This window comes from Oryx dammah, unplaced genomic scaffold (assembly GCF_014754425.2).
Source record: "Oryx dammah isolate SB20612 unplaced genomic scaffold, SCBI_Odam_1.1 HiC_scaffold_25, whole genome shotgun sequence".
NCBI classification, from domain to species: Eukaryota; Metazoa; Chordata; class Mammalia; order Artiodactyla; family Bovidae; genus Oryx; species Oryx dammah.
In genome coordinates this window covers 59,101,069-59,128,141 of record NW_024070209.1, presented here as the reverse complement: position 1 = coordinate 59,128,141, position 27,073 = coordinate 59,101,069, and the positions used below count along the sequence as shown (strand labels likewise).

The following is a 27,073-nucleotide window of genomic DNA, read 5'->3' as shown; positions in this document are numbered from 1 at the left end:
ATTTGCATCTCTCTGATAATGAGTGATGTTGAGCATCTTTTCATGTGATTGTTAGCCATCTGTATGTCGTCTTTGGAGAAATGTCTATTTAGTTTTTTGGCCCATTTTTTGATTGGGTTGTTTATTTTTCTGGAATTGAGCTGCATAAGTTGCTTGTATATTTTTGAGATTAGTTGTTTGTCAGTTGCTTCATTTGCTATTATTTTCTCCCATTCCGAAGGCTGTCTTTTCACCTTGCTTATAGTTTCCTTTGTTGTGCCGAAGCTTTTAATTTTAATTAGATCCCATTTTTAATTTTTGCTTTTATTTCCAATATTCTGGGAGGTGGATCATAGAGAATCCTGCTGTGATTTATGTTGGAGAGTGTTTTGCCTATGTTCTTCTCTAGGAGTTTTATAGTTTCTGGTCAATATGTAATTTTTATTCCAAAGTATAAATATGTTAATTGATCTTTATGATAATGTATCATTATAAAGCAAAACATCATTTTAAAGAAAAAGGAATTTTTAGGTAGTGCTGATAAAGGTAAGATTCTTATATATTTTAATTTCAAGTGATGTTTTGGTAATGGCCTTCCAGGACTTTACGTGGCTGTATTAAATACAAAGGTATATATTATGTAAATACGATTCTGTGATTTGTGTTCATCATTTAAAATGAATCCAAAAAAAGGGAGAAAATACATTAAAAACTTGAATACATCAAAAGAGAAATTATTTTTTATTGACATTGATGTTGTCTATATTTGTTTAAAAAAAAAACTCCTGTGAACATCTTTGTATACTTGTTCCATTGTATATTCATACTTGTTTTCATGTGTTTTAAAGCCATTTACTTGTATTATTTTTTTTCTCTGAGTTGCTCAAATCCTGTCCTCATTTTCCTTTTATGTATGTATGTATGTATGTATGTATGTGGTCCATTTCTTGATAATTTATAGAATTTTTGTATGTAGGAAAGTGCCCTGTATATTTGGGGATGTTTCTGGTCTTTCTGTTTCAATCTGTGGATCTGTTCATTCTCCAGTATTCTAATTAAGCAGAGTTAAAGTTTTCAGTTAATGTCTTATGGAGATTGTCCATCTTCATTATTAGTCCTTTTCAGAATTGTCTTGGTTTATTTTTCCACAACGGAACTTTAGAATCAGTGTGTCTCATTCTTTCAAAAATTAAAATTCTGATACTTTTCAACTTGGGGTTGTGTTAAATTTATGGCTTGATATAGAAAATATTAAAATTATATTAAATTGCCTGTACAAGATCAGTATTTGTCTTCTTATTTATGAAGACCAGTCTTTTTGTGTTATCCAATTTAATGTCATTTAGAATTTGAATTTTAGGAATTTTTAATTAAGATTCTGCTTAGGAGTTTTCTTCCTTAGGTATCGTAAATGGACTTTTTTCTTCAATTTTGTTTTCTAATTAGCTGTTAATGAAGAGTAAAGATTTGTGTATATGAATTTGTTGCAGGCCACCTTAAGTTAATTTATTGTTTGCAGATTTTCTCTTCCTACTTTATTTTTCTAGAGATATAAATTGTAAGAAACCTTGTTTACATGTTGTTTACAGTAGGAATGGAAGGAGTTTTAACAATGTTGTTTAACTCTTTGAATTTCTTCTGAATTACATGTCAAACATCACACTCAGACCTGTTCTCTCAGGTATCTGTTTGAGATTCTTCTTTCTGTGAAGTATACTGGAATGGCTGCACTGTTATAATGGTACATTATAACTTTTGATCTAAATAGGTCAAAAAGAGTATAATCTTTGACACATAATTCAGAAAAAATTCAAAGAATTAAATAGCATTGCTAAAACTCCTTCCATTCCTACTGTTAATATGGGCTTCCTTTGTGGCTTTAGATGGTAAAAAATGTGCTTGCAATGCAGGAGATGCAGGTATGATACCTGGGTTGGGAAGATCACTGGAGAAGGGAATGATAGCCTACTCCAGTATTCTTGCCTGGAGAATTCCATGGACTGAGAAGCCTGTTGGGCTACAGTCCATGGGCTCACAAAGAGTCAGACATGACTGAGCTACTAAGACATGTTAATATACATGTTGCTCTTTGACTTAAGGTCACCTGCTTTCCTGGTAAACTCAGAGTGAGGAAAATAAAAATACTGTTCATTTCAGCATGGTTTTACCAACCCTAGTATTTTAATTAAAATACTTTTATCATAGGCCTTAAGTATATTTTGTCAAAACTTTGAAGCTATGGATATTTAACTTTTTTAATTTCTATATTTAAACTATCAAAGATAGTTTTTTGTTAAACTAGTTACTAGCCAATTCTATTTCTGTTTGAGTGAGTGACATATTTCCAGTTCACGTAAACATGCTACTCTGTCTCGAAGACAGTCTTCTCAGTTATAGAATAGATGAGACATAACCTTATTGTCAGTTTATCAGCTATGTAAAATAAGCCTCTGTTCACCTTCCATACTTCTTAGCCAAACTTACTTCTCTTTGCCAAGTCAGGAACTATGCACTGTACTCTCTTTGACAACAGTGAGATGAGGAGGTGAGATCATTAATGGGAAAATATTCTTAATTGTCCTTCATTTGGTACCTGTGTCAGAGGGTCCCAGGAACACTCCCAGATTTGGTGATTCACTAGAAGGACCCAAGGGACTCAGTATGTAATTGTATTCATGACAAAACTTTTATTCAGCAAAGAAAAAGTATGGGGCCAGATGTGGTGGAAACCAGGTATGCCCTTCTAAGAGTCACCTCCCAGAGGAGTTGCATGGGATGTGCTTAATTCCCCCAGCAACGGTTGTGACATTGAGGTGCTGTCTGCCTGGGATGCTCTCTTCAGCCAAGCAGTTCAGGGGTTTTGTCAGGGGTTGAGTCATGTAGGCACATAATACCTACATAACGGACCACAGTTACTGAAATTCAGATGAAAAGCAAGTATTCTGCATAAACCAAATACAGATAGCCATAGTGGGCCACTTTTATCACTTCAGGAAAGTTTTAAAACAGAGGAGGGAACTGTTCAGCATTCAAGTGTTCAGACAACAGTCGAGAGCCAACCTTAAAGTGTAGCCTTTTCTAAGGATAGCAGTCTCAGTCTTAACAATATTACCTCTTTTCTACATAGTACTCCAGGAGGTTTTATACCCCAGAACAGCATACCATTGTACTACTTGAGATGGCTGAGGGAGATAACTTTGTTTGGAATAGTAGGAAAGGACTAGTTAAAGAACAGGTGGGGGAAAGTGATCTTTCTCAGGCAGATTAGGGAAAAACACCTATAGGATGTATTTTACATGGTTAAGCCTTGCACCTCAGTTTGAACTTCACTGTTATTGAAGTTAAGAGCTTGATGTTGTAATTCCTGATTGCAGCACCTTCCAGGTCTGATGCCAGGCTAGATTGTTAACCTTTTTTGTGTTTTGTTTGTTTTGAGGCCTCTGAATAGTATCTGGCACTTGTAAGTGCACATTATAAGTGAGTTGCTGCTGTTGCTACTGCTACTATAATTATTAGAGTGAAATAAGGAGAAGCTTAAGTAAATACAGAGAAAGTCAAGATAGGGTGTAATGAGTCCTAGGTTAAAATGTTTGATCACTGAATGGTGTCGAAAACAATATACTGTGATTGGGACTCTAAACGATCAGATATTAGGAAAGGAGAGAAAAGTAAAGTTTGAGCACCTTCTCCCATTTTACTTTTCTCTAAGAGAAATAACGTTAGGGAATACTTTCAGATGATGGTATGTGATGTTCCTTTAAGTTTTAAAACAGTCTTTTAGTAAACTTTTGATTGTCATATAGTCCAGTTTACTCTATAGAATTTACTATATTTGGGATATCATTAATTTCCAAGTTTGTATAATATACTTGCTCTTCTTCCCCCTCCCCCTCCCAGGAATTTTTAAGAGATATCTTCAATCTCCTGTTTTTGTTGCCTAGTCTAAAAGATAGACAACAGCCAAAGTGCAAATCACATTCTTCAAGAGCTGCTGCTTATGACTTGTTAGTGGAGATGGTAAAGGGATCTGTTGAAAACTACAGATTAATACATAACTGGGTTATGGCACAACACATGCAGTGTAAGCATTCTTCTTTTCCTTTAATCTTTGTCAATTTTGTTCATGGAAATAAGATTTTGGAGGGCATGATTTAAAGACAATTCACCATTCATACGATAAAGACAGAATTCATCATTCATACGTTATAACAGTGTAAAATTGATGCTAGGATGTATGAAGTTGAAAAGGGAATATTGGTTTTTGAATTTAAAGCAACAGTTGTGATGAACTTTTTCAGAGATAGGTGAAATACTTTGTGGCATTTTTGGGTTAAATAATTTAGTGCCAAGTAAAGTCAAGTTCTGACAGTCTTTTGAATATTTAGGAATGAGTTAGTTTTACTGTGTGTTTGAAATGTACCAAATATTTTATGTATGTGAACCAATATGTATATGAACTAAATGAGTAATATAAACCTAAGTAATATGTATATGAATTAAATAAGTAACAGGTATAGTGGCTGTTAGTGAAAGCAGAATGCATTATGTTTAATAGTTTGCTTGGGGGGTGCCTTTTTCTCCCTCCTTTTTTCAGCAGCTCACGCACCTTATAAATGGGACTACTGGCCTCATGAAGATGTCCGTGCTGAGTGTAGATTTGTTGGCCTGACTAACCTCGGAGCTACTTGTTACTTGGCTTCTACTATTCAGCAACTTTATATGATACCTGAGGCAAGACAGGCTGTTTTCACTGCTAAGGTACAGTTTTCTGTACTTTAAAAGTTAAAACCTTAAAACAGAATTTTAAACCTTTGTTGATAGATCCTGATTCAGTTTAGTAAATATTGTTTGAGAAAATAATTTTAATTAAAATTGACAGAATTGGATATTACTAGCTAACTTATATATATTTGAATTATTTTAACATTTCAATTGATTATTCCAAATGTGATGGTATAATTTATTTAGCAGAGGAAAATACAGTTGTGGAATATACACACTCAGTGTACTGAATGAACATGGTATTTTCAGTAAAAATAAATATAAATTTTACTTACATAGATAATAAGCAAAGCCTAAAACAAAGTAGGAAGTTATTATTAGAATCACTGAACTTGTTATTTTTTAATATTTTAAGGTAAATTTGATTGTGGCCTAGTTTATTTAAGTAAGCTCTACTTTATGTTATTTTTGTTAATTTGTTCTTTGTAGTTTTCATTCTTTGTTTGCCATGGCCTGTTTTTTAGTTTGCCTTCTGGACTGCTTTTATAAGATTTTGGCAGACTTTCTTTATGCCTGAATTTTTGTTTTCTTCCACATGTCATCTTGATGTCCTTGCTTTCCCACCCCTACCCCCCACCACAAAGTATTGAAATTGTATATCTTTAGTGAAATCTTTACTGTGTTTAAGATGTGCTTCAAAGTCTCCAAATTTACAATATACTCAAATGGGTTTCTTTTTTTTTTTTTTTTTTGCTTTAGTTAAGTTGATGTCTTTATCATCTAACTGATTATGATTAGAAGTTGATTTCATTAGGCATGTGTAAAGTTTTGTGACTAAATTAAGTTGTCCCCATTTCTATAGCTTTATAGAACCACTTATTAAAGAAGTGTGTTTTCAGTGATTTTCTTTTTAGGAGATGGCTTAACGACACTTTATAGTCTTATCTTCTTCATATTAACATCACCTTTTAGCCGTTAGCACTGTCAGGAATTAGAATGTAGAAACAGAAAGAACAATCACATGTGTTAGCTGTGAATGAATGTCAGAAATGGTAATTTTGGATAAAAACTAAATTTAGACTTGTCTCTACATAAGGAATTCTTACAGAATAGAAATTTGACATGATTTTGGAAAGTGCTCTCGTCAAATGAGCACTTGATTATTTACATGAAAATGTCATTTTTATTATTTCCTTTTCAGATTTTCACGGAAAGATTAAAGAAAACTGCATGTATTTTAATTGTGGCTGAATATGCACAGTATAAAGTTTATCCTATTAACCATTATAAGTGTACAGTTGTGTGGTATTAGGTATATTCACACTGTAATCATTAACACATCAATCTCCAGAATTTTTTCACCTACCCCAAGTGAAACTCATTGCCCATTAAATACTTTGCTGCCCATTCTTTTTTCACCCATATCCCTTGCAACCACTGTTCTACCTCTGTCTCTATGAATTTGACTACTCTCAGTACCTCGTAAGTGGAATCATGCAGTATTAGCCCTTTTGTGACTGACTTATTTCACTTAGCATAATGTCTTCAAGATTCATCTGCTTCTTCAAAATTATGACAGGTAATAATTTGTAAAGAGAATATTAACTACTTTATTGGTTATTTTAAAATTTTAATGAGATAGAGTATATCTAACAAGTGCCTGGCATGAATGTGAGACTCTTCTCTAAGGCTGATGTTCTGATCCAAGTCTCCAATAAATTAGTGTAGCCAGAATGCTAAATCTCAGTTAATGTACTTTAATATTTAGAGGATTTTCAAAGAAATTGGCCAGAATTACCCTGCAGTGTTAGGATCTACTGTTCTAGAAAAAAATGAAGGTATAACTAGATGAGTTTATTTTTTAATGTGTGAATTTGTTTCTGGAAAAGATGTTTTCTGCTCTTGCAAAATTGCCAACTTGTAAATCAACATTGAACCAAATAAGTACTGATAAATAAAGTAGTTTTAAGATTTCTTTATTTAGTTTCCTTGCATAATAATGATGGCTGTGTTTGTATAATGAACAAAATACTTCAATTTTTAAAATGCTAAAATTGCTAAAGAAAACAGACTATGTGTTTTTCCTAAAAGAATGAAAACAGTGTTTACACATTTTAATCCTTTCTTTTCTAAAATATCTAATTTACCATCAACGCCAGTATGTTGTAATGGAAGGTTTTTTTCTTAATTTACAGTATTCTGAAGATATGAAGCATAAGACCACTCTTCTGGAGCTTCAAAAAATGTTTACATATTTAATGGTATGTTTGAGAATCAGATATGGAAACTAGTTAGATAAACCCTTTGGCCAAAAAAAACCTTAATTGGAGTTCGAGTGTATTGGCCTATGCTGACTATATACTCTGATTTTTCAGATTGACTTTGGCAGTTGCTGATGTTCTTTATCATAGTGAATTTTAACTTTAATATTGCAGTCATCTGCATTTTGTTAATTTATCCTTTGAAGAATTTCTTACATCCAATCCATTTTTCATCACAAGGTCACCCCCACCCTTTAGTCTTAGGATTTTCTGACTGATTTTTCTTTGTCTATCTTAGTTTCCACCTGTAAAACTATAAAATTAATCATTAAAAAATAGCAAATCTTAAAATACTACTCCCCTAGTTAAAATTCCTCAGTGGTTCTTTATTATGAAATTAGTTTTGGTGTTCAGATCCAGCCAGGATAGCACGTATCCCCTTCCCTTCAACTTCTTTTTTATATCCCTCCAGCCACTGCCCACATCCAGCCTCACCCTGTAGTAACTGTAAGCCAGAGAAGTGCATCACCTTTTGCTTCCTCACTTGTGCAGTTATTTATGCTGCTCCTACTGCCTGTAGCTCTCCTCTACTAACACTCTTCTCCATTTTCTTCCCTTTCTCATCTTTCAGGAATCAACTTGGTTTTCTTGAGAAAGTGTCCCCTGAGCGACCAAATTCCAGAGTATTCCTTGTCACCATAATTTTGTTATACAAGTACTTGTATTGAAAGCTACTTGTCTCACTTATTAGAATTTTGAGGAGAGATCTTATTTTATTTATTCCTGTGTATTTCATCTTCTGAGACTTAATGAAAACTCAGTAAATGAGATTTTTGAAACAAAATTAAAAGATTTGTTAGTTATCCCTTGATTCCACTTACAATCTTTTAAGAGAATTGGAACATGCTATCTGAACTGACAAAGCAGTTTTACTGCTTTTTATTGTTTTTTTAAATCATTATTTCACAATTTATTACCTGGGGTAAAAAGCTGCCACATGACATCTGGTTGGTTAATTCTTTGTAACACAGTAATAATCATCAGATATTAGTTACATAATTGATTTATTTGAATATTAGTGAGCTGTATTATTGATGTGTAAACTTGAGAAAACAGAAACAGTTTTTAAGGTAGCAAATTTGGGCGCTGTAGGAAAATAAGACAGTAAAAGATAACTTCTGCTGATTCATTATCTTGTTTGGTCAAAGACATACGTGCTGTGATAGGGATGTACCAGAGGAAAATACTTTTTTTTTTTCTCTTGACAAACATCAATTGTTGATAGGCTTGCTAAAGTCACGTTTATTGATTTCTATTCTGCTGTGGGAGAATTCTATTGAATTAGAAGAAGTCACAGATGCAGGCTTTGAGTATTACTGCTGTTTTAAACCACTACTAAAGCAAAGTTCAGTTGATAGGAAAGTTTATTCACCCTGTAAAGGCTTTGATTTTATGCTTCCTAATACAAGTCTGCATTCCACATTCCTTCTTAGAAATTCCTAGACTTAAAAAAATGAAAATTTCTTGGCTTATGGTACTTTGGCATCTTCTGGCACGAGGACTATTAAACTGAAAATGCCCTGTGCTGTGCTTAGTCGCTCAGTTGTGTCTGACTCTTCACGACCCCTTGGACAGTAGCCTGCCAGGCTCCTCTGTCCATGGGATTTCCCAGGCAAGAATACTGGAGTAGGTTGCCGTGCCCTCCTGCAGGGGATCTTCCCAACCCAGGGGTTGAACCCAGGTCTCCCACTTTGCAGGTGGATTCTTTACCACTGAGTCACCAGGGAAGTCCATGAATACTAAAGTGAGAATCAAACAAAAATGAAATAGAGTATTTTAGTTCTTTATTAGTAGATTTACAAAGATGTTATTTACCTGTTTTACTGTTGTTTATTCAAGAACCTTGTGGTACTTTTTTTATTGTTATTTGAGAGGTACATTTATTTGATTGTTTGATAATCCTCCTCCTTACACACCCTTTTCTTTCACAGGAGAGTGAATGCAAGGCATATAATCCTAGACCTTTCTGTAAAACATACACCATGGATAAGCAGCCTTTGAACACTGGGGAGCAGAAAGATATGACAGAGTTTTTTACTGATTTGATTACTAAAATAGAAGAAATGTCTCCAGAACTGGTTAGTACTGTAATGTTCAAGTTCCTTTGAAATTTTTAGAGATTTTGCACAGTTCTAAATTACTGACTTTTGTTTGTTTGTTTGTTTTTTAAAGAAAAATACTGTCAAAAGTTTGTTTGGAGGTGTAATTACAAACAATGTTGTGTCCTTGGTAAGTATTCTTCCTGTTTTTTGGTTTTTGAAAATTTTTATGTATGTTTTAGCTTATTATGAGAATTTACCAATTTTTGACTATTGATTGACTAGGATTGTGAACATGTTAGTCAGACTGCTGAAGAGTTTTATACTGTGAGGTGCCAGGTGGCTGATATGAAGAATATTTATGTGAGTAATGTATATATTTTTAAATTTTTTTCCTGTTTTTCAACTATTTGTGTACACACACACACACACACAGATTTATATATATAGAGAGAGTGAGAGAGCAGGCTTCTGTTTGTTACTTTGAGAGAAAATTTTCATGTTTTCATCTATTTTCTTCTTGCGATATTACTCAAATAAGAATTAAAGGTAGACCACAGAACTGATTTTTCCTAATCAGAATTTAAATAGTTGAATTTTAGAAATATTTAATAAGATTCAGAGTGTCCATTTTTTACTAAATTTAAGAGTTCATTTTTAAAAATAAAAACTTTGATTTCCTTTGTGCATTCTGTCCAAATTGTAATAAATGCTTTTTGTGTTTTTGGCATGTTGCAAATAATAATATGAAACTCTTAAATGTATAAACAGGAATCTCTTGATGAAGTTACTATTAAAGATACTTTAGAAGGTGACAACATGTATACTTGTTCTCATTGTGGGAAGAAAGTACGAGCTGAAAAAAGGTATGCTTTTTGGAAACCTAATTTTTGTCATTTTGGTAAATCATCAAAAAGAAGTAAAATACAAACTTAGGATAAATTAATGTTACACTTTTATGAAAATTACATGATTACATGATATAATCAGCTGCTTGGAGCTCATTCTTAAACAGAAAATTTTCATTCAGTTATTCAAGTAAACATTCAAGCACTCTTAGTTTTTTTTTTAATCAAATATTTAACAAGGTGTGTATGATTGCTTAGTCCTTTCCCATGCACTCAGTGGAACATGATAAAGAATCTACTCGTGAGCTGAAGACTTCGTCTGAACTTCTAAAGTGAGATTTTTTTCTTTAGAGGTAGCCACAAGATGGCTTTTTTAGGACAGAGAGTAGTTCGGTAAATATGTTTCAATCCTACCCTTGAACACTGAATAGAAACGAGATTGAAAGATTATGTAGTTCATTACTAGGAACAAAGGCAGAGAAATAGTAGTGACCTTATAAGTACTAGAAGTCTGGGATTTGACCACCTTGCCTTAAGTAGAGGATTTACATTTATGGTAATAGAAAATAAGATTGTTAATATACAGTGACACCAAATGATTAACATCTGGATTTGAGGATATCTGCATAGTTGATTGAAGCCATCAAAACATTTGCCTGAGAAAGAACATAACCATTGCAAAGAACTCAGACCTTTGCCAAGCTAAAAATACAGAAGAAGAAGTGACAGAATGAAAGTCAGGAAGAGAAAAGAATCAGGATATTATGGTAACCCAGAATCTGGGGAAGACAATTTCAAGAAGGTATTCATTCAATTGATATAGTCTGCAGAGACGAGGGAGAAAATACCAGCCAAATAAAATCATTGAATTTTTCAAAAAGATAGTTTAGTGATGTTTCTGTCAGGTTGTAGCAATAGAAGCAGAGTTATCAGAGAACATGACGCAAAGTATAGATCATTCATTTTAGAAGTTTGGCAGTAAGGAACAGAAAGAAAGACTTCAGAAAGAACTTTGAAATCAAGCAGAGGAGGAGTTTTCTACATGAAGTAGATCTGAGCATGTTTGAAGACAGTGAATGAAACCCTTTCTTTTCCAATTGCTTAATAGATTTTCCCAGATAAATATGCACTTGAAAAGAATGGTATTCTTTTTCTCAGTCTCCAGAAGTCAAGTTGGTTGCAAAAGAGAAAAGTTATAAATGAATACACTCAAAGCATAGCTGTGCAGGCAGTTACACGTAAAAGACAAACTCATCTGATGAGAGGTTAGGCCAGAAGTTAAGGAGTTAAAACAGACTGGAGTCAGGCAAAAGTTTATTACTGTGGAGTAATATAATTAGAAGTCAGTGAAAGATACTCCCTTCTTACAGAACCTCTTATTTATTCAGTAAGTTTAGAATAAGCTTATTGAATAAATCTGTTGTTCTTGATAACTGTTTCCTTATTGAAACATTCCTTTAATTTGGCTAATACGATTCTACTGTTTTGTGTTTTTTTTTAATATTGTCAAATATATCCTAAGAATAGTATTATTCAGTCCTCTTGTACTCTTATCATACTTCTGCTGCTCCTGCTGCTAAGTCGCTTCAGTCGTGTCCGACTCTGTGTGACCCCATAGACGGCAGCCCACCAGGCTCCCCTGTCCCTGGGATTCTCCAGGCAAGAACACTGGGGTGGGTTGCCATTTCCTTCTCCAGTGTATGAAAGTGAAAAGTGAAAGTGAAGTCGCTCAGTTGTGTCCGACTCTCAGCGACTCCATGGACTGCAGCCTACCACGCTCCTCCGTTCATGGGATTCTCCAGGCAAGAGTACTGGAGTGGGGTGCCATCACCTTCTCCATATCATACTTCTAGATGTCTATAATGACCTAGTAAGTGTTAACCGATCACACTCAGTTCTGGCTTCAAGCTCTGGTTTTCTCAGTTACTCATTCTTTGCTGAAAAACTTTATCTACTACCATAATACCACTCTCTACTGATGTGCTGCTGCTGCTGCTAAGTCGCTTCAGTTGTGTCCAACTCTGTGCGACCCCAGAGACAGCAGCCCACCACGCTCCCCCATCCCTGGGATTCTCCAGGCAAGAACACTGGAGTGGGTTGCCATTTCTTTCTCCAATGCATGAAAGTGAAGTCACTCAGTCATGTCCGACTCCTAGTGACCCCATGGCCTACAGCCTACCAGGCTCCTCCGTCCATAGGATTTTCCAGGCAAGAGTCCTGGAGTGGGGTGCCATTGCCTTCTCTGACTGATATGCTCAGTTCAGTTCAGTTCAGTCGCTCAGTCGTGTCCAACTCTTTGCGACCCCATGGATCGCAGCACACCAGGCCTCCCTGTCCATCACCAACTCCCGGAGTTCACTCAGACTCACGTCCGTCGAGTCATTGATGCCATCCATCCATCTCATCCTCTGTCATCCCCTTCTGCTCCTGCCCCCAATCCCTCCCAGCATAAGGGTCTTTTCCGATGAGTCAACTCTTCGCATGAGGTGGCCAAAGTACTAGAGTTTCAGCTTTAGCATCAGTCCTTCCAAAGAAATCCCAGGGTTGATCTCCTTCAGAATGGACTGGTTGGATGTGCAGTCCAAGGGACTCTCAAGAATCTTCTCCAACACCACACTTCAAAAGCATCAATTCTTCGGCACTCAGCCTTCTTCACAGTCCAACTTTCACATCCATACATGACCACAGGAAAAACCATAGCCTTGACTATACAGACCTTAGTCAGCAAAATAATGTCTCTGCTTTTGAATATGCTATCTAGGTTGGTCATAACTTTTCTTCCAAGGAGTAAGCGTCTTTTAATTTCATGGCTGCAGTCACCATCTGCAGTGATTTTGGAGCCAAAAAAAATAAAGTCTGACACTGTTTCCACTGTTTCCCCATCTATTTCCCATGAAGTGATGGGACCAGATGCCATCATCTTCGTTTTCTGAATGTTGAGCTTTAAGCCAACTTTTTCACTCTCCTCTCTCACTTTCATCAAGAGGCTTTTTAGTTCCTCTTCACTTTCTGCCATAAGGGTGGTGTCATCTGCGTATCTGAGGTTATTGATATTTCTCCTGGCAGTCTTGATTCCAGGTTGTGTTTCTTATGCTAATGGTTCCCAAATAATCTTACCTAATTCAGAAGACTGTGCTTTGCTCTCCCATCCTCATCATGGCATATTCTACAGTCTGCTGTAGTTTGTCATTTGTTTTTCCCATGTAGACATGAGGAAGTTCTTTCAGAATAGAAAGTCATGTAAGAAGGAGATAGATTGATAGATTTAATAAGAGCGTGATTCAGAGTACTATTTATTATTACTCTGAATTGAATATGGAAATAAGTGTAGTATAAATGTAATTGATAATAGCTAGAATACTTTTGAAAGATTTTTAACAACTTTTGTTTTTGTCTTTCAGAGCATGTTTTAAGAAATTGCCTCGGATTCTGAGTTTCAATACTATGAGGTATACATTTAATATGGTCACAATGATGAAAGAAAAAGTGAATACACACTTTTCATTCCCATTACGTTTGGATATGACACCCTACACAGAAGATTTCCTTATGGGAAAGAGTGACAGGAAAGAAGGTAATGCAAAATTTCTTTCTCTTGCCTATGTTTACTGTAAGTTGCCATGACAAGATAGTCCTAATTACAACATTATAATTAAGTATACATTTAAGGAAATTAAATTGAATCTTAGGAAAATGTTTCTAAAGACAATACGGTATATTCAGACAGTTGGCCAATAAACATTTTGTATCTACTAGGACTGTGTTGCCAGAGAAGGCAATGGCACCCCACTCCAGTACTCTTGCCTGGGAAATCCCATGGACGGAGGAGCCTGGTAGGCTGCAGGCCATGGGGTCGCTAAGAGTCGGACACGACTGAGCGACTTCACTTTCACTTTTCACTTTCATGCATTGGAGAAGGAAATGGCAACTCACTCCAGTGTTCTTGCCTGGAGAATCCCAGGGACGGGGGAGCCTGGTGGGCTGGCGTCTATCGGGTCACACAGAGTTGGACATGACTGAAGCGACTTAGCAGCAGGACTGTGTTGCAGGTGTCGTTCTAGGAATTGGGGACACAATAGTGAATGAGATAAACATGGTTCCTGGTCTTGAAGAACTTTTGGGCATGGCATATTTTAAACAGGGGGTTATTAACATGAAGTGTTGTCAGACTGGTTGAGGGGAATCACAGGGTTGCTTTCAAGAGAAGGTGACAAAATAAGCAGAATGGGAATAGATGAGAGAAGAAAGCAGAACTGGTTTAGTCCTTACCTTTTCCATTCTTCTTTGGCAGAGAGAAGTTCTAGTTTACATAAGAGGCCTGGTGGTGTTTTGTTTGTATAGAAAGTTATGCAGATGGAAATTTTTGAGACTTGAAGAGCCACCATATTATAAGATTTAGGAAAAAGAACCATATTTTAATCTTTATACTGTATTGCCGGGCACTTAATGAGCATCGAGTGAATGTTTTATTCTTCACTAAATGGGAAATGAGAGATATAAGCAATGAGTGAGCACTCCTCTTTCAAGAGAATAACGTATCTTTCTTTGAAAAGAGAGGATGGTGATTGTAACTATTAAGGGATACAGGGTTAAGGGAGGGAACTTTATAATAAAGTTGAGTACGTTTAGGAATTTCAGGAAGTGATCAAAAAGAGGTAAGTTTGAAAATATAGACAGAGTTAAGAAGTTGACATTGTATATATATATATATGTCCTACTTTTCAGAATGCTTTCAAACCATTTGTAAAATTGTAGCAAGACTGCATAGTAACTGTGCTTCACTGTATTTTTCATGATGCCACCATGCGTGAAAATAACAAAAATGCCAAGGTAAAGGAGTTTACTAGGCCACAGAATCAGATCCTAGTGTACCCAAACTCCTTAGCCACTGCTCTGACACTGTCAGCCATTTCCTCCTCTTCAGCTAATTGTTGCTTCACTTTTCATGTTAGACTGTGCACTCAGGTGAACCAAATCTGGTCTTTCATACTTGCTTTTAATTACACCTTTTCTTTCTGTGTGATGGTGGAAATATAGATCGTAAATCATACATCATCTGGAGTTTTTTCCTTAGTATCTATTATAATAACCTTTCAAATTGAAATCTCTATGGTTGGAAGTATGTTTTATTTTGTTTCTTTGAACATAAAGCTTCTAATACATAGTGTTTTTTATTAATTGATAAAACAGTTGGAAGCATGCTACCAGTACACAGTGCTTCATTTTCCTTAACATAGACTAACAGGCATAAATATGTTAATACCTTTCAGATCTTGTGTTTGCCTATTCCTAATAAAGATAATATACACTGTTTCATTCAAGTTTATCTATTTCAAAAGGAATAGCCAGATTAAACCAAAAAAAAAAAATTTACATTTACTTGTTATGTCGAGATTGTCCCTAGTTATACACTAACAAGGTAGTTGTTTTTCCAGTAATGTGTATAAAAGTTCCTTAATATTGTAGGCTATAAATAGTGAGTGACAGCAAATAGAGTTGTTTTGTGCCTGTTTGAATATATGAAGTATCTGTGCCTATTTCTGTGCATGAAGTATAGTCTATCAAGTGATTCTAAGATATCACTGTGTGCTATTTTCAAAATTACTGCCATTTTATGTAAATCATTTCAGGTTTTAAGGAAGTCAGTGATCATTCAAAAGACACGGAGAGCTATGAGTATGACTTGATAGGAGTGACTGTTCATACAGGAACAGCAGACGGTGGACACTATTACAGCTTTATTAGAGATATAGTCAACCCACATGCTTATAAAAACAATAAATGGTGAGTTTTAAATATTCTTTTCTTGGGGTTTAAAAGAAAAATCTTTCTCAATTTTTAAAGTATAAGCTTATGATAGTTTTTTTCCTGAGATATGTTTTCAGATTTTTGTTTTCTAAACTTTATCTGTGTCTGGAAAGGGGGCACATAAAATGTTTAAATGAAAGCAGCTTTCAAAAGATAAAATGAATCCATTGTTCTTAAGCTTTATAGATTTCTGCACTTTTTTGAGAACTTGACAAATACTTAAGAAAAATGAAGACCCTCAAGAGTTTTGCACACAGCTAAAGAGTCATAGACAATATTGCACCTTCTGAATTTTACCTGTGGATGGCCACAGAGTCCTTATATATTCCAGTTATCTTTTATCAAGTTAATGGCTGGAAGTCATTCAGTCAGTCCTTAATAGCTGGTTTTTGGCCTTCGAATACTGTTGGGTAAATTCTCATATGTAGAGACTATTGCTGTTCTAGGCATTGTTCTAAGTATTGGGGATATTGCTTTGAACAGAGTGTACATTGATAAATTGATCTGTGCTTAGCAGAACTCGTGCCTGGAAAATTGCATGGATGGAGGAACCTGGTAAGCTACAGTTCATGGGATTGCAAACAGTTGCACATGACTGAGCAACTTCACTTTTTTAGCAGAATACTTTTGTTCAACTATTTCTCTTTAAGCCGTCATGTCTATGGTATCTTTTACTTTTTCTGGTCCATTTGAAAATAAATTTTGAAATGGTACCTTTATCTTTGTAAGTTTTCCAGGCTCTTAATATTTTCTTTCGAATAGCTTTACATGTTGTATTTATGCAAACTTTTTATTCCTCGCTTATATGAATCTTTTGTTACTCCTAGATTATAAATAGATCTACCACATTTTAAGGTGGTTATAACTATGTTGTGAAACTATATTCCCAATTTCTAGTGGATTAGAGTTGTCAAAACAAGAGCTTAGTTAGAATTGATTGCATATTAATGTTTGATCAATATTTGTAATATATAGAATATAATCTAAATATTTAAAAAATAGGCACAACACAGATAAAGTACATATTGTTGTTTAGTCACTAAGTCATGTCCCATGAACTGTAGCATGCCAGGCTTTCCTGTCCGTCGCTGCTTCTGGAGTTTGCTCAAATTAATGCATGTCCTTTGAGTCGGTGATGCTATCTAACCATCTCCATCTCTGCCGCCCTCTTCTCCTTTTGCCTTCAGTTTTCCCAAGCATCAGGGTCTTTTCCAATGAGTCGACTCTTCTCATTAGGGGACGGAAGTATTGGTGCTTCGCCATCAGTCCTTCCAATGAATATTCAGGGTTGATTTCCTTCAGAATTGACTGGTTTTATCTTCTTGCAGTCCAAGGGACTCAGAGTCTTCTCCAACACCACAATTAGAAAGCATCAATTCTTTGGTGCTCAGCCTTTCTTATGGTCCAGCTATCACATCTGGAGACTACTGGAAAAACCATAGCTTTGACTATACAAACCTTTGTTGGCAAAGTGATGTCTTTTCTTTTTAATACACTGTCTAGGTTTGTCATAGCTTTCCTGCTAAGAAGCAGATGTCTTCTAAGTTCATGGCTGCAATCACCATCTGCAGTGATTTTGGAGCCTAAGAAAATAAAATCTGTCTTTTTCCACTTTTTACCCTTCTGTTTACCATGAAGTGATGGGACCAGATGCCATAATCTTAGGTTTTTGAATGTTGAGTTTTAAGCCAGCTTTTTCACTCTCCTCTTTTACTGTCATCAAGAGGTTCTTCAGTTCCTCTTCACTTTCTGCCGTAAGTGTGGTGTCATCAACATACCTGAGGTTGTTGATATTTCTCCCAGCACTCTCGATTCCAGCTTGTGATTCATCCAGCTCGACATTTTACATGATGTACTATGCTTATAAATTAAATAGGTTGATGATATACAGCCTTGTCATACTCCTTTCCCAATTTTGAACCAGTCATATATACATATATTTATATATAGTACATATATACTTGATAAGTACATATATGCTCTGCTTTAGGTATCTTTTTAATGATGCTGAGGTAAAACCTTTTGATTCTGCTCAACTTGCCTCTGAATGTTTTGGTGGAGAGATGACGGTAAGTTTTATTCAAAAATTTTTAACTGGTTTGTGACTTTCCAAGTGCTTTACAGTATCATAAAACCCAAAAACAGTCATTTAACTTTCCTTTAGTTCCTAATTATATCTAAAATTTGTTATTTGTTTAGTATAGTTACTAAGTTTGGAGCAGATACCAGACATGGCAATTTTTAAAAAAAATATCTTTTAAATGATTTCTTCAACTGATTAAGAAGGTTGACTTACAATTGAAAAGTAAAAGTATAAGAGTTAAATTACACTGATACAGACATTATTGAGTAAGTTGTTCACTTAAATGCTTTGGGATTAGAGCAGGAAGAAATTGCTCTTATTGACTTCCTGTGAGAAATCTTTTACCAGGAAGTTGGCTTAAGCTGAACTTTAAAGATCTTTCCTTGGTGCTTTTTGTAACAATAGCAGCTGTTATTACTAATTATTACTAGTGACAGGATAGAAAAGGGTTATCTCTTATGTAATTAGCAGTTAAGATGTAAAAAAGACAGATTGGAGTAGTCTTAAAATAATTTCACTTCTTCATATGCATTTTACCCTGGTAGCAATTTTCTGAAAACTTTAAATTTTCCCTGTTGATTCTCTAAATAAGGTATTAAAAGTAATTTATATTTCACAGATAAGCCCAGATAAAGTTACATTTCCCTTTAGTAACTATGTTTATTGTGAATAACTAGTTGCCATTCTGGATTTTAATGAAAAGGTTTTCTTATTGCTCTTTGATGCTCTTATGTACTATTCTGAATTGAAAAGCAGAAGTAGAAAAATTCTTAACACTTCGAAAATGAGTAGAAGGAGGAAGTAAATAATGTGTTAGCACTGAAGGCATAGCTAAACCTATTGCATCTCCAGGTGTTATTCCTAGAATAATTCCCTAAAAAAAGATTAAAAGGAAAACAAACTTTGCAAAACTCTTCTCTTAAAAGTAGTTTTTCAGATTGCAATCCATTTTATTAAACTTTATATGTTGGTGGTAAAGTACCTTAAAAATATTTTGATCTTTTCTTTGCCAAAAATTTCTGTCAAAGATTTTTATGCGATAATACTATTTGAGAACTGTTTACAAAATTACTGTAAAGTTTTAAATATCTGTCAGTAAAATATTTTGTATATAAATACAGCTGAGTGTACCTATTTCTTAAAGAAGGAAAACTTTCATTTTTTTATACAGACCAAGACCTATGATTCTGTTACAGATAAGTTTATGGATTTCTCCTTTGAAAAGGTAGCCATTTTCTTCATATATTTTACATTGTTTTCTGACTTCCATATTGTCCTCTTGTATAGTTAAACTATGTCAAAATGAAAATATACTATTTTTCCCCTCTTGAAGACCCACAGTGCATATATGTTGTTTTACAAACGCATGGAACCAGAGGAAGAAAGTGGCAAAGAGTACAAATTTGATGTTTCATCTGAATTGCTGGAGGTATGAGTTAATTTAAGTTTAGCAAAAATTTAAAAGCATGTTAAGTATTTATGCAAGTATTCTAGAATATAAAAGCAGGCTCATACATCATTAGTATCTGTAATCCAAAGTAGACCTTAACACTATTTATTTTACAAATAGTCTTGGTAATACTGACGTATGATAGGTGAACATAAAGTGAATGAGATTAAAGGGAGTGGAAAACAATTATTAGTAACACTAAGGAAAAATAAGAGAGGTAAAAGGTTTGTGGAGTTAGTGCAAGCTCACAATTAACTTGTATGATCAGTGATATATTTGGATTGGGTGATAGGACTGAGAGTATTCCTTTTCTTATGCTTCATATTATACAGAAGGGTATTTTAAATGCATTTAAAATGTATGTATATATATATTTTAAAATGTGTCTCATTTGTAGTAATGAAGCTCTCTTCATTTAATAATATAGTAAGTGATATTTTTAGGGATTTATAAAAGATATTCATGCTGAGGGTGTTATATCAGTGTTATAAACTGACTTAGCCAAAAGTACAGAAAGTAAATCTGCAGGAAGGTTTACCTGGTAAACATGTAATCTTCCATCAAGACAATTAAACTTTCATTGATTGACTGTTATTTTGCACCGTGTTGGTCAAGTCTTAAAGCTGAGGAGATTTTGTTCCCTACTCTTAATGGTATCTTGCCTACCTATAATTTTCTGATGTAGTGCCAAGAATATTACCTTCTCCCAAACCCCTTCATTGGGTTTACCATCAGAACGAGAAATCAAACTATGAAACTCACCTGTTTAAACAAAAATTTATTTCAACTTGTCATAATAGCAAAATTATTATAGATTATCATCATTATGTGCAAGACTTTGTGTTTCCAAGGTATTCAGATAAATGTAGACTATGTTCTAGATGAGGCCCTAACAATATTTTATGATAGTCAACCCACTTATTGAAGTAAAGTAAAATTTTAAATAAAATCTTAATGATGTACAGTTGACATATGAACAGCATAGGCTTGAACTGCAAGGTTCTACTTATATGTGTTTTTTTTCCCCAATAAATGCAGGAGGTATAAGTAAATATGAATTTCTTTTTCACGTTATCTTTTCATGTTTGATGTATAGTTTTCATAATACATATAATATCTACAGTGTTTTGTATAGGACTGTTGAGGGACTTCCTTGATGGTTCAGTGATTAAGACTCCAAGCTCCCAATGCAGAGGGCCAGGTTCGATCCTTGATCAGGGACCTGAATCTTAAATGCTGCAGCTAAAAAAGATCCTGCATGCCAGAACTAAACATCCCACATGCTGCAGCCAAGATCAAAGACCTTGCCTGCCACAGCTGAGACCAAGTGCAGTCAAATAGATAAATATAAAAAAGAAAAAACAACCCAAAGCTATTGATGCAGGTATTGAAGTTCATCTTATAAGCAGACAACATAAACATACCAATATAGATGAATACAATACAGTACTGTAAATATATTTTCTCTAGCTTATATTGTTGTAAGAATAAAGTATATAACACATACAGAATATGTGTTAATCAACTGTTTATGCTATCAGTCCAATGGCTTCCAGTCAACACAAGTAGGCTATCAGTAATTAAGTTTTGGAGAGAAAAGTTATATACAGATATTTATTGCAGGACTTTGGCAGTCCTAACTCCCTCATTGTTTAAGGGTTGGGTCAGCTGTAGGGACTTCCCTGGTGGTCTAGAGGTTAAGACCCTGCCCTTCCACTGCAGGGAATTTGATCTGTGGTCCAGGAACCAAGGTCTCACATGCCACCCAGCACGACAGGGGTCATCTGTATATTGCTCATTTACATCTCAAACTTCCTGGTCTCAGGACTTCTTTATATTCTTAATATTGAGAACCTTAGAGTTTTAACTATTCATTTTTATGTGGTTATATGTATCATTATTTACCATATTAAAATTAAAGCAAATTTTAAAAATTTATTAAAAAAAATAACCCATGACATTCTGATATAAATAATTTTTTTTAAAAAGTTATTCAGAACAAAACAGTTCAGTGAGGAAAGTGGCCCTGTTTTACCTTTTTTTTTTTTCACAAATCTCTCTTAATACCTGATTTAATGGAAGACAGCTGGAGTCTCATAACAGCTTCTGCATTTGGTCTCTTGTGATTTCATTCATCATTGAGCCTCTGGAAAACTCCATTGTACACTCAGAAGAGAATGAGGTGGTTTTTTTTTTTTTTTTAAAGACTGATAACATTTTAGTGTTACTAATAAAATTGTTTGAATCCTTTTTTAAAAAATTTATTTTAATTGGAGTCTAATTACTTTACAATATTGTGGTGGTGGTTTTTGCCATACGTTGATATGAATCAGCCATGGTTGTACATGTGGTCCCCTGTCCTGAACCCCACCTCCCTGCTTCCTCCCCATCCCTCTGGGTTGTCCCAGTGCACTGGCTTTGAGTGCCCTGTTTCATGCATCAAACTTGGACTGATCATATGTTTCACATACGGTAATATACATGTTTCAGTGGTACTCTCTCAAATCATCCCACCCTGCCTTCTCCCAGAGTCCAAAAGTCTGTTCTTTATATCTGTGTCTCTTTTGCTGTCTTGCATATAGTGTCGTCGTTACCATCTTTCTAAATTCCATACATATGCGTTAACATACTGTATTGGTGTTTCTCTTTCTGACTTACTTAACAGTGTATAATAGGCTCCAGTTTCATCCACCTCGTTAGAACTGATTCAAATGCGTTTTTTTATAGCTGAGTAATATCCATTCATCTGCCGATGGACATGTAGGTTCTTCCATGTCCTGGCTATTGTAAACAGTGCTGCAATGAATATTGGGGTACACGTGTCTCTTTCAATTCTGGTTTCCTCTGTGTGTATGCCCAGCAGTGGGATTGCTGGGTCGTATGGTGGTTCTATTTCCAGTTTTTTAAGGAATCTCCACACTGTTCTCCATAGTGGCTGTACTAGTTTGCGTTCTCACCAACAGTATAAAGAGGGTTCCCTTTTCTCCACACCCTCTACAGCATTTATTGTTTGTAGGCTTTTGGATAGCAGCCATTCTGACCTGCATGAGATGGTACCTCATTGTGCTTTTGATTTGCATTTCTCTGATAATGAGTGATGTTGAGCATCTTTTCATGTGTTTGTTAGCCATCTGTATGTCGTCTTTGGAGAAATGTCTGTTTAGTTCTTTGGCTCATTTTTTGATTGGGCCGTTCATTTTTCTGGTACTGAGCTGCATGAGCTGCTTGTATAAAATGTTTGAATTTTACAGACACCCTATGAAGGTCAGTGTACTTACATGCCACCCCCCCGCCACTTCTCCCCTCCCTAAACCATTCTTTGAGGACCACTGATCTACATTGTGACAAAAGAAAATCCCAGACTTTTACTATAATAGAAAAACAAGCTGAACCACATTACTCTTTTAAAAAAAAATAATTTATATATTTTCAGCTGTGTTTGGTGTTTGTTGCTACATGGGCTTTTCTCTAGTTTCAGAGAGTGGGGGCTGCTCTCTAGGCTTCTCATTGTGATGGCTTCTATTTTGGAGCACAGGCTCTAGGGCATTCAGGCTTTCAGTAGTTGTGGCATATGGGCTCAGTAATTGTGGCTCCCAGAGTCTAGAGCACAGGCTCAGTGGTTGTGGCACACGGGCTTAGTTGCTCTGCAACATGTTGGATCTTCCTGCATCAAGGATTGAACCCCTGTCTCCTGCATTGGCAGGCGAATTCTTTACCACTGAACCACCAGGGATGCCCCAGCATTATTTTTGATTGCAGACCTAAACCAAACATTTTCTCCTATCATTGTTTTAGCTTATTAATTTAAAATGTTTGGCTGCATATATATTTTACTAAAAATTAAATAAAATACAATATTTTATTGTGTTATTTAACATCAACATAGATTTTAGACATAAACTAGAATCTGGTCCTTTAGATTTCTTCAGTTGAAATATAGCTGGGAGCAGACTTTCTCAAAGGGAAAATAGAAAATTTTAGAACCATAAAATATATTAAGTAAACAAACATGATAAATTATAGTGACTGTTGTGGATAGAACAAGCAGAGTGTTCAGAAATGGTAGGGAGTTGATCAGGATTGCTGGAGGTGGGTAGGTAATCTGGATATGTTTTAAGTTAACCTGAAACTGAGACTTGAAAGTCAGTAAGAAATTAATTATGTGGTAAGTTCTCCAGGCAAACAGAACATTATGTATAAATCTCTTGAAGAAGGATAGAGCCTATTGGCATGTTTTAGAAGCTGAATGATAATCTCTGTGGCTGTGGCTGTGGTGAAGGAGTGGTCCAAGGTGAAGTTGGACAGATACATATAAAATACCTAGGAATGTTTTCATCAGTGTAATGCAATAATCTAATACTTAGACATACTCAGTTGGGTCCACATACATTGTATGGATACAATGTAAAAATAAGGGCCATCAAAAACCAAAATGAATATTTCTGTAGGACAGAAATTGTTGTGCCCAGTTGCTCAGTTGTGTCTGACTCTTTATGACGCAATAGACTATAGCCTGCCAGGCTCCTCTGGCCATGGAATTTTCCAGGCAAAAATGGAATAGAATGAAAAGCAATGAGCCTGGTGGAAACCAGGGTCTACCAGGCTCTAAGACCAAAGCAGTAGTGGTTGAGAGTTAAGGTAAAGGGTGACAAAAATTATGACACAGGAGCTGAGCTTGTGGCTAAAAGCAGGAAGCTTGGAATGGGGCTCTATTGCTCTGAAAAGGCACTGAATTGGGATAGGTCAATGCTGTCAGTCTCTCCCCGGGGCTATAAGAAAGCTGCCATGGTTGGAAATGCTAGAGGAACAAGAACTCTGAAGCAGGCCAAATCAGGTCTGTGATTTTTTCAAATATTGATAACATGAAGCAGGAGCCCTAATTATTGATTTTAAGACCTGATTCTGGACTAGAATCGTGGACAGTGAAGGCAGGTAGAGGTGGTTTCAAATCTTCAGAGGGATGAAGAGAGTAATACCTATAATCAGAACATATGGGACCTCCCTGTGGTGGTAGAGTGGTTCAGAACCCGCCTGCCAGTGCAAAGGACACGGATTTGATCTGGTCCAGGAAGATCCCACATGCCACAGAACAGTTAAACTGGGTACCATAACTACTGAGCCCTTGCCTTAGAGCCTGTGCTCTGCAACAAGAGAATCTACCACAATGAGAAGCCTATGCACCCCAAGGAAGAATAGTCCCGCTCTCAGCAATTAGGGAAAGCCCATGTGCAGCAATGAAGACCCCAGCACAGCCAAAAATAAGTAAAACTTAATAATAATCTAAACTTAAATTTATTCCAGATAAAAATAATTTTATGGAACTGTCAGTGACTTAGAGCATGTTTAGGGTATTCAGAGAGGGAAAGGACACAAAAAATAAAGTCAGCAAAGCAATTCTATAGGACAGATGTCAGAAATAATTTTTCATGATTATTATAAACAAATTACCTCTTATTAGATCTGTGAACCTGAATAATTTTTTTCCAATTTTTAAACATAAACCTTTATAAAAATACCAACCTACCATCCTTTTCCTGTGTTATCAACATAACATAGTTTTGTTTATATGTTTTCTCTTCAGACAGGTGGAATTTCAGAGTTCGTACTTCAAAAATTTTAATAAATTTAGAATAAAAACAGTGTGGTGGCTTGAGTTAGCCAGATAAGTAATGATAAATTGGATCAGGTTTAGTGACTACTTCCATATTCCATTTACCTGGAAAAAGTCAACATGAATTTTAAGTGCATGTATTTGTTTTGTTTTGGTTCTAGAGCAAGTCTTATTCTGTCTAATAAAGATATTGGTAAAATGTCATGAAACATGTTTTCTGATACCTCATGTTAACATTTTTTTCTTCAGTGGATTTGGCATGATAACATGCAGTTTCTTCAAGACAAAAACATTTTTGAACATACATATTTTGGGTAAGTTTGGTTGGTAGATTTTAATAAGAGATCTTTTGTTACACATTTTAAAAAAATCTTACTTTGTGAGAATTTTAACCTATTATTTTCAAATTCTAGGTTTATGTGGCAGTTGTGTAGTTGTATTCCCAGTACATTACCAGATCCTAAAGCTGTGTCTTTAATGACAGCAAAGGTAAGTAATATATGTATAACCTTAGAAAATTTCTTCAAAATTGATGGCTTTAATTGAATCTTTTTTGCTTAACTTTGTCTTTTCTTGCAGTTAAGCACTTCGTTTGTCCTAGAGACATTTATTCATTCAAAGGAAAAGGTGCATTTTTATTTTTTAAACTTTTTTGCTCTTTATGTTATTTATCAGATAGCTCTTAAAACCTCCAGTGACTTCTTTTTCTTTTTTAGCCCACAATGCTTCAGTGGATTGAACTGTTGACCAAGCAGTTTAATAATAGTCAAGCAGCTTGTGAGGTGAGGTGAATAATTCAACAAAACAATGCATAGCTTAAGATTCAATTTCTTGTTTTCTTTTATTCTTAACTTAGATGCTACAGCAAAATCATTTTATCTATTATAAATCATACAGAGCCCAGTGTCGGTTATTCCTAAAATTACTTGATAGCCAAGAGAAATTTATAATTATGTATCAGCTTCATTACACTGAGTAAATAATTAATTTTTAAGTTACTTAAAAGTTCTTGTGTTCTCCCTGTCATGTATCAGAAGGAAAAAGTATAGAAGATTTAGGACTGTACCTAAATCTTCTTAACTACTTTTGCATGTTACTAGAAAATACTGAAAGATAACATATCTCCCTTACCCCTTAAGGAAAATAGTAGATCCCTTACCCCCTGAGGAAAATAGGAAAATCTATCCCAGTAGATCAATTTATGTCCTATTTTATCTTTTCCAGAATTGCCTTATAAGAGTAACATATCCCTTAGGATAATATGCACACTGGTAATACTCACTTAGCCATATCGTCATCTTACTATTGTTAATCATTTTTATGGTCTTGCAAAGTGGTAGGTATCTTTCTAGGAATGCAAATCTTATAAATTTCTAGAAACGAGAGACAGCAGCATAGTGTACAATGAGATTAGTTGAAGATTTTTTTCCTATATAGGTTTTTAGAATGTTTTTCAGTTGGTTTGTTTCAATTAGCATTCAAACAAGATCCTTTCCACATTTTGCTTTTGTCTTATAACTCTTTTCTCACCTATAATACAGTTGACCTGTGGACAACAGGGGTTTGAACTGTTTTGTCCTCTCATACATAGATTTTTTTCAGTAGATATGTACAGTACTGTACAATCTGTGGTTGGTTAAATCTGAGAATGCAGAGGAATCTCAGATACAGAGGGTCAGCTATGGAACTTGAGTATTTGCAGATTTTCGTATATGCTGGGACTCCATACCAAAGAGCAGCTGTAGTTACCTTATTTTCCCGCTCCCTACTGCTTTGTCATTTGTTCTGCAGGATTTTCCACATGCTGATTTTGACCTACAGCATCTTTTGTGTGTTCTTTGACATACTCCTCTATTCCCCTTCATCTTCATGATTTTTAAGAAACTGGTAGATGGAGAAACAATATTAGGTCATAAATTTGTGTTGTTTTTTAATAAAGTTGTCACTTTAGTTTTTTCACCAAGGATTTGCTTCTGGAACTCTCTCAAGGAGTTAAAATTCTCTACAGTTGTCAGCAATCATATGTATGCATTAATGAGCAGTACAGTTTAGTAAAGGAGTTAAATATGTGATTAAGAGATATCTTGAAATTAATGGGAAATTGTCTATGCTAAGTAAGTGTAAAATGTTTTTTGTTATCAAGAGAACATAAATTGGTTTTAAACAGAGGAAAAGTGAATCATACTCAGATCCTATCTTATTAATAGGAGCA

The 27,073-nt window shown here is 35.0% G+C and overlaps 1 protein-coding gene across 4 annotated transcripts in view; it reads left to right on the top strand.

Annotated features, from left to right (window-relative positions):
• The window catches only part of USP34 (ubiquitin specific peptidase 34), a 219,721-nt gene that overhangs the window by 155,931 nt on the left and 36,717 nt on the right, over positions 1–27,073 (top strand). For 3 of the 4 annotated variants that reach the window (XR_005718281.1, XM_040223998.1, XM_040224000.1), the window contains exons 42-58: positions 3,877–4,060; positions 4,577–4,737; positions 6,897–6,962; positions 8,954–9,100; positions 9,195–9,251; positions 9,347–9,424; positions 9,833–9,927; positions 13,311–13,483; positions 15,540–15,693; positions 17,708–17,786; positions 18,972–19,025; positions 19,134–19,229; positions 21,337–21,432; positions 25,111–25,175; positions 25,275–25,350; positions 25,441–25,488; positions 25,578–25,643. Coding sequence is in view for 3 of the 4 variants with exons in the window: in XM_040223998.1 (XP_040079932.1) it covers positions 3,877–4,060; positions 4,577–4,737; positions 6,897–6,962; positions 8,954–9,100; positions 9,195–9,251; positions 9,347–9,424; positions 9,833–9,927; positions 13,311–13,483; positions 15,540–15,693; positions 17,708–17,786; positions 18,972–19,025; positions 19,134–19,229; positions 21,337–21,432; positions 25,111–25,175; positions 25,275–25,350; positions 25,441–25,488; positions 25,578–25,643 (1,695 nt within the window). In the remaining variant the exon portion in view is untranslated. The remainder of the gene's footprint in view (positions 1–3,876; positions 4,061–4,576; positions 4,738–6,896; positions 6,963–8,953; positions 9,101–9,194; positions 9,252–9,346; positions 9,425–9,832; positions 9,928–13,310; positions 13,484–15,539; positions 15,694–17,707; positions 17,787–18,971; positions 19,026–19,133; positions 19,230–21,336; positions 21,433–25,110; positions 25,176–25,274; positions 25,351–25,440; positions 25,489–25,577; positions 25,644–27,073) is intronic. The other variant, XM_040223999.1, reaches the window with a different exon arrangement.